Source organism: Phalacrocorax aristotelis, chromosome 2, assembly GCF_949628215.1.
Source record: "Phalacrocorax aristotelis chromosome 2, bGulAri2.1, whole genome shotgun sequence".
Taxonomy (NCBI): domain Eukaryota; kingdom Metazoa; phylum Chordata; class Aves; order Suliformes; family Phalacrocoracidae; genus Phalacrocorax; species Phalacrocorax aristotelis.
The window spans coordinates 56,456,155-56,468,624 of record NC_134277.1 but is presented as its reverse complement, the minus strand read 5'-3'; the positions used below and the strand labels follow the sequence as shown (position 1 = coordinate 56,468,624).

Below are 12,470 nucleotides of genomic sequence, written 5' to 3'. Positions count from 1 at the left end.
GCTGCTGGACCCTAGCATTGTTAAGCTGTTGCATGCTACAGAAACTACCAAACAGGCCACAGATTTCTTAGCCAACATTTTGGAAAGCCAACTGAGTTTTTGAAGCTACAAAGACCTACAGAAAAAAAAAAAGAAAACGGAGTTAGCATAGGAATTCAATATTAGTTTCATACATAATGGAAGACAGAACTTTATAGCTTGATACAGATCAAGGTGTCTCTCTCTGGTCTGCAGTTTGACAAGGCAATGCATTTCACAAAGGTAACACCAGTACTGCCAACATATTAGGCTCACATGGAGAGAAACACCATGGAAGGATTTGATCCTGCCAATGCAAGAAGTTATCTTCAACTCCTTGGAGGAGAACAGAGGAGGAAAACTGCTCTCGGGCACAGAAGCACACTGAGCAAATATATGTAGGAATTTCAGACACGGACGCAGGCTGAACCAAACACTCCTCTATGATGTGAATGTATCCCTCAGTTTGGATGGCTCTCTCAAGATGTACCCAAATCCTATATGCACAATTCGAGCTATATTCCCCGCAGGTTGTGGAAGCACACTTACATCCTCCCTAAGTGAGCTAAAAGATAACGACTTAGAATGCACTTTTATTTCAACCTTACATAGGTAGGTCATTTGTTTTTTTAAATCTCACTTTCCATTCTTATGGAAAAATATTTCCGGAACAAGCTTACCTCAGTTTGCCTGTTTTCTGATGTCCTTTGTTACAGAAAGCAGGGATAAATTAGCTCTGGATAAAAGGTAGCCCATGCATAGTCTCAGCTTTTACAAAGTGGCTTTCTATCAATCAGACTAATTGGGTTTAATCTACAATTTTGTTCATGCACGCACACGAGAAAGGCTACTGGATTCTTTAGGTTTAACTGCTTGACAACTGGCATCAGCTACGGCAAAGTTCATCAGTAACAGTTATCAATTAACACTGCACAAGTATTTAAAAAAATGGAAGTTTATTCATCTTTCAATGGCTCAAATAGCAAATAAAAGGACAGGATAAGGCATCAGCCAAGACAAGTTTCATGTGTCCAGTGGCTTCATAACACCTCAATTCCCAGTATACAGGTTCCAATGCAAAGTCACGATGTTAGTGGTTAGACTCCCTGGCTAAATAGACCCAAATAAGTACACGGTAAGATGAAGACTGGCTTATTTGCCAGAGTTACATGAGTAACTTTAATTCTGCACTTGGCAGTCTACTAAATGCACATACAAAATTCCTATTGATAAATATTTAACATGACAAATATAACTTCTAAGACTTGAGTCCCTAAAATGTCTGTTAACATGGAAGTTAAATATTTGTTACCTAGTTTGCTTGAGCACATTTTAAACTGTCAGTTATAGGCTTATGCATGTATAAAAAGTCTACCAGTTTGTGGAATTGACCAAGCCTGTCTTACCCCAGAGGAGTCAAAAACCCTCAACTACTCTGGTATATTTTTAGTTAAGATGCAGCATACTAACTGTGCGCTAGTACTCTTGCTGTTCTGAAGCAACCGAGGCAGTATGTTTTGTCTGGGGATTTTGGATGCACATGGTAAATGTTTCTGTATTGTAAAGCATGATTGATTGTTTAATATCAACATTAACTAGAAAAAGTAGCTACAATGTTCCCTGTTTGAAAATCAACATAAACTAGACTAAACAGTATAAAACCTGCAAAAAGCTTCAGCATAACACACCATGTTCCCGTAGCTGAGTATTAGGAACACAAAAGAAAATAACTGATGACACCAGAATTTCTCATATATCTCAACTTAATATATTAGCGCTACTCAGCTCCACTCCACCCACCTCCAGGGATTTTAAACCCAAGGGACACCTGGACAAAAATCTACTTGCAGAAGGGAAGTTTCAAGGTATCAGCACATTAAGTTTTAAACAACCATTTCCGTCTTAGATGTGCCACAGGCTCATGATTTCAGTCTCTCATGAATTCTGACCTTTAAGCTACCGCATTGTTTACCAAGTTACAGATGACAGAATATGTCTATATTATTCACAATATCAGAGTATGGCACACATTTAAAGAACAGACACTGCTAGCAGACAGCTAGTTAGCAAAATCATCCACGTAACTTGGCTCCACAGAGAGGGCAGCCTCGCACTGGTGCGCAGGAACAGTCTCCATGCAACAAAGTTGAAAATACACCCTTGACTAAGCAACCTGCTATGTTTAGGTTTTAAAATTAAGGCATATTCAAATGTTTCAATGTAAAAGATCACATGACTCTTCTAGGTTAATCAGGTAATGCAGAACCACATATAATTTTCCCCAACATAACTGTTCGCATATACGTTATTCTTTTCTAATTTGCATAACTCCATGGCAAAACAGCTGCATACCGCTTCGTTAGGTATCACGTTCACAATTGTAATTTTCAAGGCAACAAAAGACAAGATGAATTGACAGTTACCAGTGATAAAAAAAGTATGCTTTACAAGAACCCACAAAGTAATACTTCCCCGCTCTGTTCACTATTAAAGAAAAGACTGCCTACGAAACACTACATTCAGAAGAAATGTGAGAAGGTAGGCAATTATGAAATGGACTGAACTTTGCTTCTCTTGAAGCCACATCATTTTTTTTTCAGTGAATTTGACTTTCAGTGCAGCTCCAATTCATGCTTTTAGTGGTACATTACAATTTCCAACATGTTAAGAGTAATTTCAGTCACTTGAGCCTTCAGTGGCATGCTTATAAATTATGGGGTTTATTAGTATGATCAGGGTAGGAAAGGAATTCAGGGTTTTGATTATAAAATGCAACATCTTTCTCTGATCCTCTTAGCTAGGCTTTTTCTTTTCTTCTTCCCATTCTTTTCTTTGCTGTCTTCCATTTTTCTGGCTCTAATTTCTCTCATTAAATCAAAAAACACCTAAAAAAAAGATGTAATAATGTAAATGCAAAAACAGTCAGACATATGAGTTAATTTAATTTTCACTGACAATGCATTTTGGTTGGTTAGAATAAAGTCAATTATATGCAACCAGTTTGAGTGAACATAAAAATACTCCAACAAATCTTTCACTGGTTTTGAAGGCCAAGTTGATATGATGCAATCCTGCATATTTCATGGTACCGTAATGTTCCCCTGTCCTCTGATATTTACTTAAGAATCCTGTCAGACAGTTTTCCACAAGGACTGAAACAAGAGTCATCATCGGCCAAGATTTTTTAAACATATTACCTACATCTTACTGAGGAGACTCAAGGAAATCAGTTTATGTTTCAAGTATTTTCAGTGGTGAGCTGTAAACACTGAAAAATTGCAACACCCAATTCTATAGACATATTAACAGAGCAGTGGCGTACACTGAACACTTCATGGTCAGCATGTTCCACAATGCAAGTCTAAACACAAAGTGCCTGGGGGCGAGTTGTGTGATCGGCATTTCCTTTAAAGCAAAGCTATCAATCATAACTACACAAACAATTTTTAAATCAGGTAATCTCAATGGCCATATTGCAATCTCAAAGTACATATGAACTTCATTTTTGTCAAGTGGTTTAGCAGGAAACAAAAATGACAAAGGTGGAGATACACCAGTGGCTGTTTAAGAGAGACCCTACTGTCAGTTAAGGCTTTATGATTGGACTATGTAAAGGTACTTTATTCATGTGAAAAGCCGATCTTGACTTGATTTGCAGGAGGCTACAGCAAATAGTCATTTAATCTTTATAGTTTTATTGTAGCAAATCAGTTGAGCATTTCTAACACTTTTCTCTCTCAGGAGATATTTTCCAACCTTAATAATTGTATGATTCCATGTTATCTAGATCCATGTGAGGGGACTTGATCCATTTCCGTGAAACATGGACAGTACAGGGCCTGAAAAGCTCCTCCACAGAGCTCAGTAGGTTTTTATTTGCAATGACATTAGTCTCGTATTGACTGCAGCAAAAACACCAACCTTCATTACACAGGATTTGAGGAAAATCAATGTAACTAAACATTTCTGTCAAGAAATAAGATTGCCTTTAAATTTCTAAATGTGCACTAAGTTCCTTGCTTGTACTTAAATCTGTGCAAATGGTACGATGCAACTGCCAACTTGCTTAAGCACTGATACTGTAAATACAGAATTTAGCTGCCTGGGGTACATAACTTTCTGAGAAGTTATGAAAGTAAGCAGAAGCCAGCTGTGTTTCCCCCCACTGAGCAAGCCCACTATCCTGGAATTCAGACAAATAGAATAGTAACTTAATTTCACAAACAAACCTCATAACTTCAGATGCTCTAAGTAACTAAGAACACCTGGTATTTGCTAGCACCAGCAAAGCCTCATTTGCGGACTAGCAAACCTTAATTCTATCTGATACATGCTAACGTGGATCCATAATGTCACCAGCTTCAAAAAGAAATTTGGAGCTCTGTAGTAGCTTACCATATGTGTGCAAAAGCTCTCGATTAGAGAGCTATTAAAAAATATATATATATCCACATACACTTTTCCCCAGCTGCTAAAGGATGGAAGTAGATTCTGAAGAGCTGGAAATTCCTACATTGCTGTAACACATGGATATTAACTGCAATCATGCACAAAAACTGAGAGATGTACTAGTTTTTATAATTAAAAAAATCAAAGCTGTATTCAACAATAAGACTGAGTTCTGCTGCATTTAATTGACTTAATTTTCCCTACAGAACAGCTTGAAGTTCTTACTGTAGTACTGAACACCAATTTATTTCTTCAGGAAGGCAACTGACAGGAGACAACATTCAAGTTTAAGTTATTGTAAAACAGAACTCATTACAGCTGTCGTGCTGACAGCTCAGATGTAAGGATTTACATTAGAGCATTTTTTAATGTGCGATTAAGTCTCTCAGTAGCTCTGAAAGGAAAGGTTGGCACACTGAACTAAACTACTTATTTCTTTTGCCACGCATCTGTTACTCTTAGAGTCTACAAGGCTGAGAGTTATTCTGAATTCTGTATTCCAAGAAGCCCCATCTTTTAAAGTTATAGCTGAAATACTTAGAACTAATCAATAATCTATCTTCTGGGAGGCAAAGATTCTCTGTCTCTTTTCTCATGACCTTCTGAACCAGGTTTTATCCCTGAAAACTCATGAGGCACTTCTAAGTTTAAAAGGGTTCAACCATTCTTCGTCAAAGCATCATACAAGCAGGCAACTAGTTAGATGAGGGCAGAGAGTGCTCCAATCCCTCCTTTGCCTACTTTGTAAGCTGTTTGATTCTGGCCAAGGATCAGACAGCATTCCTCACTGTTCAGAAGCAGATTGTCTTCTAGTTATGGAAAACACAGTCAGAAGTCTAGGCCAAAATAGCTGCCTCAAGAAATTTTTGATGAAATCAGGTCTTGGATAATGTCTCCTTGCAGTTTAGGATGGGATAAACTTGTTATGCCTAATATTTTCGCTGTTCTACATGAAGTCACATAGTCACACACTCACCGCCAGTTAAGGGAGAAGAGTATTTAATCCAAATTTCACAAAAAAATGCTAAAATAATGAACATATATAGTATGACACACAGAAAAGAGATACAAAGTAAAAACTGATGGAGAGATTCTTTGTGTTAAGAGGCCAGTTATTACCTTGTCAACGTTGGCTCGTGTTTTTGCAGAAGTTTCCACATAGTTAACATTCCACTGATCAGCTCTGTTTTTTGCTTCTTCTACAGAAACCTGCCTTTTATCTTCCAAATCTGATTTGTTACCAACTAGCAAAAAGGGAACATTCTCATCTTCTTTTACTCTTAATATCTGCTCCCTGGAGGGGGGGGGGAGGGAAAAAAAGGAAAAGAAGGATTAAGCATGGCATGGAGTACTATTCTTAGAACACAAAAAGAAGAACTCGGACTAAGCACTCTTCCATCTTACAGTGAAAACCCACTTATTCCTTTTATGAAGCTTATGTAACAGCTTCTTAAAATCTTAAACCTCATTATGACATTATATAGAATGAAGACAGAAGCAGCCAACTAGTCCCCAGGAAGGAAGAAGGTGAGTCAGTAAGAAACTAAAAAAGTAGAACAGGATTAGTTTAGGTGAGAATTTATAATCAGTAAGTCATTCCTTTTACTAAAGGTGTTACTTGAGAGCATTTACCATTGCTTTTATATTAGTATGTGATTGCCATTTTTAAGTTACCCAAACTTCAGTTTTACACTCGATTTTTTCCTTAATAAAATGCATGTGCCATTTTTGAAGCTGATTAAATGGTCTACAGCATACCAAGAAAAAAAATCTCCTTTTCAGGAATCTTTCTGCAGTCAATTATATTCAGTCTCTGCAGAGATCTTTATTCAGTTATAAGCCAGTGTACAGATACAAGTTGTACATGCATCAGATTTTTAAGGAGAGACCCTTCCACAGTTTGAACTGCTAGGATGAAGGGTTTAAAGTTGTAAATAAAACTCAGTACTACAAATGGTTTGGTACATAAGTCTTCAACACTGAAAAAAATAATCAAAGTTTTCTTCTAACCAGAAATGCATTAAAAGTACCAGGAAGAACATTTTTCTCCCAGAAGAGGGGATATTCTCTACTTTGTCTCAGAAAGGAGTATAAAGTCAGTAGTGAAATGTAGCCCTTCATTGTGGAGCAGTTTCTGAAAGATTGACAAAAAGCATGGAGAAACAAATTCCTTTTGCTGGCTGAGGTGAAACCTGTTGCCAGACTTAAAGCTTAATGGAGAGTCACTGAAGAGAGTTAATTAACTGATACTCTAAAGGGCCTTGATTTGGTGTACAGCAGAATCTTCCTGCTGTTAGAAAAAGTTCTGAATAGCACGCAGTCTTGAGGAGGAAGTCTGCTCACAAGGCTGAGAAGCTGCAGGTAGCCCAAACTTTTTTTAAACCAACACACATGTATTTGAGGCAGCTTGTAAGACCACATTCATCTCTGAGGTGTAATCAAAGCAACATTCCTCGTGTCTCTCACAAATATCACTGCAAATGTTTTAACAGGGTCTGTTCAAATCCAGAGGAATCCAAAAGTAGTTTGAATAGCCTGTGGATTAGGAAGGGTGGCCAGAAGAACACTCAGTGTGTCACTGCAGTATCTGTGCAAATAAAACTTCTGCTAAAAACTAGTAGCTTTCAACACCAATTGTTCAGGCATCACTAATTTCACCATGAAAAGAGTTACTCTAACAGCAATCCAGATGACTGTATTCCCCTTTGAGACCTCTCTGAAGACTGATTATCTCCTAAACAAGAAATATCTAAATAATGATATACCAGCCTGAAATCTAGAATTAAAAAAAATATTTGGGGCCAGACTAATTCTACCCAAAGCAAATTCACATTTTATCAAACTGTCTTTCAAATATTTAAAAGTTTAGTCATTGTAGGTCTGCTTTCTATTGAAAAAAAAATTACTTGGAGCAATGGTATTTCAGAGCACACCAGGACCCCCATCGAAGACACTGGATAGCAGTAAACAGCTCTCCTGTTGGAGTTCTGCCATTCCAGCAGAACAAAATTCCATGGAAACAATCAAACATCCAAATTCTTCTTGTCAATTTCTTTCATATCTGTCTCTTAAGTAGTATTCCTTCAGGCTGCTCAACAAAGCGAAAGGTATCTTAACTGTACCTTCAAGAGATACAGGTTACATGTACGCAGAGTGGAAAGAATGTATTTTTCCAGAGTTACATTTTACCATTTAGGCTTCTACAGTTTCAAAGGCAACTTGAAAGGTACTTTCAGATTCGGATTGGGGAGAGTTTTAATCTCTTCATTGAAGGGATTTTTTTCTTCCATTTTTGCTGTTTCAGCATGCATGTTGTGAACACTCACCTTTGCCAGAAAAGTAGGGCTTCCTCTAGAACCCCAGAAGATCATGTACTCTGAAGCATTAATAGGATTTTAAACAGATTTGAATAGGTCATTTTGCACTCTAGGGAAGCTCAACTACACTGAGTAGTCCTCCAGACTTGACGATACCTAGCATAAGCCTGCAAACCAATCAAGGCCTGCCCCTTCCTCCCTCTCACACATATACAGACACACAAATGAAGTAATAAAACAAAAAACTCACTTTTTCCCCTCCATACCTCTTCCTACTCCCTCAGGGATATTAAACATACTCTGATACTTAGTGCTAATTAAGTTGAACTGTGACAGCATCTCCAAGAAGCATTATTTCAGTAGGATGCAGATAATTTGTTTTTATATTTGTTTCCTTAAATTTATCTCAAAGGTTACCTCCTCTCCTATTTCACTACACTTTGAACCAGTAAAAATTTTTTTCTGGTCTCTCTTTTTTTTTAATACAGTGGTGAGTGATTTAAATAGGCTTTCTCTCTCAACCAAAATTAATCACCTTTAATATACTGCTGCCTGTTTAATAGGACCTTACCATAATAAGGGTTTTAATATGCTGCATGCCTGAAAAGCACCTTAAAAAACCCTATCTTGTTTAAATCTTTACTACACCAGAAAGATCCAGTCCCAAATTTTGTTTTTCCCACATTGCTCTCTATTAAGTAAAATACTGAATTTGATGGGAATGGCGAATGCTATGCAGAACTTGTCTTGTAAATTAAAAAAATTACATTAATTTCTTTTACAGAGAAAAATTCCATTCAAGCAAAACTGAAGGGACAGATTACAGCAGGCCTTTACACAAAATGCACAGCTATAATGGAATATACAAAGATACATCTCATCGCTGTTATTCATAAAATCATCTTTAAGAGATAGAAAGATTTGTTGTTGACACCGTGCATTTCACTCTCCCAGAACACACTGCGCATACTTCACATCGCCTAAGACTCTGCAGACAGATATCACTAGATGTGGTGGTTCTGCGCAGTTTTCAACTGGAATCAGGTCATGTCATCTTTATAACTATGAAGTATGCTAGCATAAAACAGCTGGATATGCTACAGCTGCCTTTTTGTTCCAGGCGGTGTTTCACAGGTTAAGAGAAAGACAACATAATCCTCTATATGAAGCAAGAACTAAATAAGACAACTCTGGGAGCATGTAGTGTACGTTACATGCAACCATACAGTATATAAGCAATTTTTCTCAGATCCATTACTTCGGATAGCAGTATGCCTACTCACAAATACTGCTTCTTAGCACAAGAGCCAAGCAACAATGATTTACAAAGTGCAGAAGCCTTCTGAACATTGCTATGTATCTGCTCTGTGGCAATAGCCTTTTTGGTATTCAGAAGCACAGCAGAGAAGGTATCTGAAGGGGTACAGATAGCAAAGGCATGGCTATGCATCTGTTCAAAACATTATGTGACTACAGTAAGAGCTGTCGTCTAATCTGGACTATCATAAGGATATTACAAAACAAAAAATATCACTTGTAATTATCTCATTGTAATGAGAATAATTATCTTGCCTTGTAACTTACCTGAAGTCTGCAGTTGCTGCAAAGGATTCCAGTTCTGTAATAGAGAAGACACAAAGAAAGCCTTCTCCACTTCGAAAGTAGTTGTCTCTAATTGCAGCATAGTCCTCCTGCCCTGCTGTGTCCAAAATATCAATTTGAACTTCTTCACCATCCAGAACCACCTTTTTCCTGTAGCTGTCTGCTTTGGTGGGCTCATAATCTTCAACAAACTAGAAAAAAAACCCTCCATGTATAAAATCATGCCTGTACAGGCAAATGCTTCTATTTGCATATAAGGATATAACAAACCTCTTATATGGTTACAGTAACTAATAAACAAGCATATGTATTTAGGCTATGTGAAGTACTCAAATGATTCGTAGTTAAAGCAGGCTCTCCATCAACCCAAACAGTTGATAGGTTTTTGCTTTCTTCAGCCATTACAAGGAGGTTTTAGAGAGATAACTGCAAAACATCAATGTCTGTACACTACCCAAGCCTCTGCTTCTGGTCAAGCAGAACATCTGGCTGAGTTTCATTATGCTATCAGGTAGTCCTGACTTTGAATATATTTACTATCAATTTTTAAAGAAGCCATAAGTTCTGCCTTTTAATCAAAAAGAATGAATTTTACTGGAAAAAAGTTGGGAAACAAGAAACATTCTTTCCTCTCTTTAACAGCAGCATAAAACACATGGAAAAAATTGGCTAATATTTCAGGCATCATGCAACTCGCCTAAATGAAGAAGCTTTGAGCTATAACACCTAAATAAGTTTAATAGGTCTAGTGAACAATGACATAATATACTGATAATACGACAGAACATCTAATTGCTTGAATGTCTGAAAAATTTGAATTATTCCTTCACAGGTATCTCTTGAGGTTAAATCACAAAAAATATTTTTGTTCAATTCAGTTGCTGACTTTCATACTACATCATGTACATTTAGATCCTTTCAGAAGATCCCTGTACTAATGAATGCTTAAATAACCCTGCATAGCAGACATCTCCTGAGATAAATTTTAGTGCAAGTTCTTACCTCATCATACATGAACTGTAGTGTTAAAGCAGATTTTCCTACACCACCGCTTCCCACCATGATGACTTTGTGTAAAGCCAATGAATTCTGTCCTTTAGGCTTATTTGCTGCCATCTTCGGATTGCCGAAAATTCACAGGTGTAAAATGAAAAAATCTAGAAGAAAAATATTGCTTCATTAGATTTCTTTTCCCTCTCCCACATGCACTGTTCAAAGTGGATTTGGTTTAAACCCCTCCATATCTAAGGTCTTAATTTCAGTACTGCTATCTTCAGTGAAAGCTGCTTTTTCACTGGAAACTGTTCCACAAATTACACTGAGCTCATCTTTTTTGTAGCACGAGCAAAGAAAGCCTCCACCGTTTGGGAAGGGCACAAATGAGTTCCATGACCATCCATCCAAGATGCAATTAAGGGAAAAGGTTTCTGTTCTGGTATGTAGCACTTTCTTTTAGACACACAGTATTTGTCAAGAATTCTTGTTAGTTTACTAAGCACGAATTGAAAAAGGAAGCCACAGTGAGTCAACACCATACAAGAAAACATGAGATATGACAGCTGCACAGGAAAGAAAACAGACATTTGAAGGAATTTCCAGCCTAAATAGCAAGCACCAAGACACAGCAGCAGCAAGGACTAGTGTACTTTTTCAGAGAAAAGCAAGCAAATACGTCACTTAAAACCCAAAAATACTCCCCTTCAGTAAGTCAATCAGGAACTGAAAAATAACTTAATTTACACAGAATGGAAAGATTCAACTTGCCTTCCTAGGCTACAAATGCTGTTAGTCTGTATATTTAGAATAGTTGTCTCGGTCCACAACTGCTTACTCAAACACAAATCACTGCACCTCACCAATACCAAAGAGCTCTATGACAGTTAATTCACACACAGTATAATATGCATGTGCATGCCTACAGAAAGTAGCAATCCCATTCCCATTAGCTTTTCTTTTTAAAAATCATGTTTAGTTTTAGCAGATCTCTAACTACTATCTTCCCAAAGCTTTGTTTCATTCCCTGCCTATCCCAACAGTAATATTACAGTATTTGTGTTATATGAAGACAGAGTATTTTGTCTGCTTGCACAGTTCTTGAGACATGGGAAAGTCACTGCACAGTGACAGAATGTAGCCTCCTCCAGAGATTTAAGGTCAAAATAAGCTCTGATGTCCAAAAAACACGACATCTACATTACAGAAGATGTAAACACAAGAGACACCTATAGTAGCAACCAAGAACCAAATGTGACTTAGATTTTGTTAATTAGAAGGCTCAAAAAGAGCACATTCACATGACAGCAGAGTTTAGTTATATACAGAACTATCAGATAATAGTGTAGTAACAAGACACCATTACCCATCATGATCATTTGACAATCTCACACTAACATTACATCTTCCTGCATAATGAATCACCTTTGTGCGCAGCTTAATCATAATGTGAAGCATGACAGTTTTATTAAAACTTACATCAAAATCCATAGCTGAGGACACGCACTAAGGTTTTGTTAGCAGTGAGGCACTTAAGTGTAAAAGCATGCTGACTGATGCTTCGTTAGAGATTTAGCCAATCCTTCCTGGAATTAAAGAATAGATAAATAAAAAGGTGCAGTGGTTTTGGCTGGGATAGAGTTAATTTTCTTCATAATAACTGGTATAGTGCCATGTTTCGTATTTGTGATGAAAACAGTGATGATAACACACAGATGTTGTAGCTATGGCTGAACAGTGCTTACACAGTGTCAAGGCCTTTTCTGGTTCTCACGCTGCCCTGCCAGAGAGTAGGCTGGGGGTGGGCAAGCAGGCGGGAGGGATGCAGCTGGGACAGTCGACCAGAGGGATATCACATCCCATAGCTTAGCAATGAAAGCTGGCAGGGAAGTTTGCCGAGGCTGCCATTGCTCAGGGGACTGGCTGGGCGTTGGTTGGCTAGTGGCAAGCAATTTTTATCCCCCCCCATCATGTTTTTCTTGGTTTTGGTTTGCTATTTTTTTAAACTTATTAAATTGTCATTATCTCAACCCATGAGTTTCCTTACTTTTTTAACACTAAATGACAGAAAATTTTTTTTAGATTATCTAA

General features: G+C 37.5%; 1 protein-coding gene across 8 annotated transcripts in view; it reads right to left on the bottom strand.

Annotated features, from left to right (window-relative positions):
- Positions 1-957: 957 nt before the first annotated feature.
- Positions 958-12,470, bottom strand: part of RALA (RAS like proto-oncogene A) — a 29,661-nt gene continuing 18,148 nt past the window's right edge. For 4 of the 8 annotated variants that reach the window (XM_075083694.1, XM_075083689.1, XM_075083688.1 and 1 more), the window contains 4 exons: positions 10,389-10,543; positions 9,369-9,577; positions 5,587-5,761; positions 958-2,903 (listed from right to left, as the gene is read on the bottom strand). In XM_075083694.1, coding sequence (XP_074939795.1) covers positions 2,781-2,903; positions 5,587-5,761; positions 9,369-9,577; positions 10,389-10,502 — 621 coding nt within the window. In that variant the 5' untranslated portion in view covers positions 10,503-10,543 and the 3' untranslated portion in view covers positions 958-2,780. Of the gene's footprint in view, positions 2,904-5,586; positions 5,762-9,368; positions 9,578-10,388; positions 10,546-11,858; positions 11,966-12,470 lie in introns of those variants that run through there. The other 4 variants (XM_075083691.1, XM_075083693.1, XR_012659027.1 and 1 more) reach the window with 4 other exon arrangements.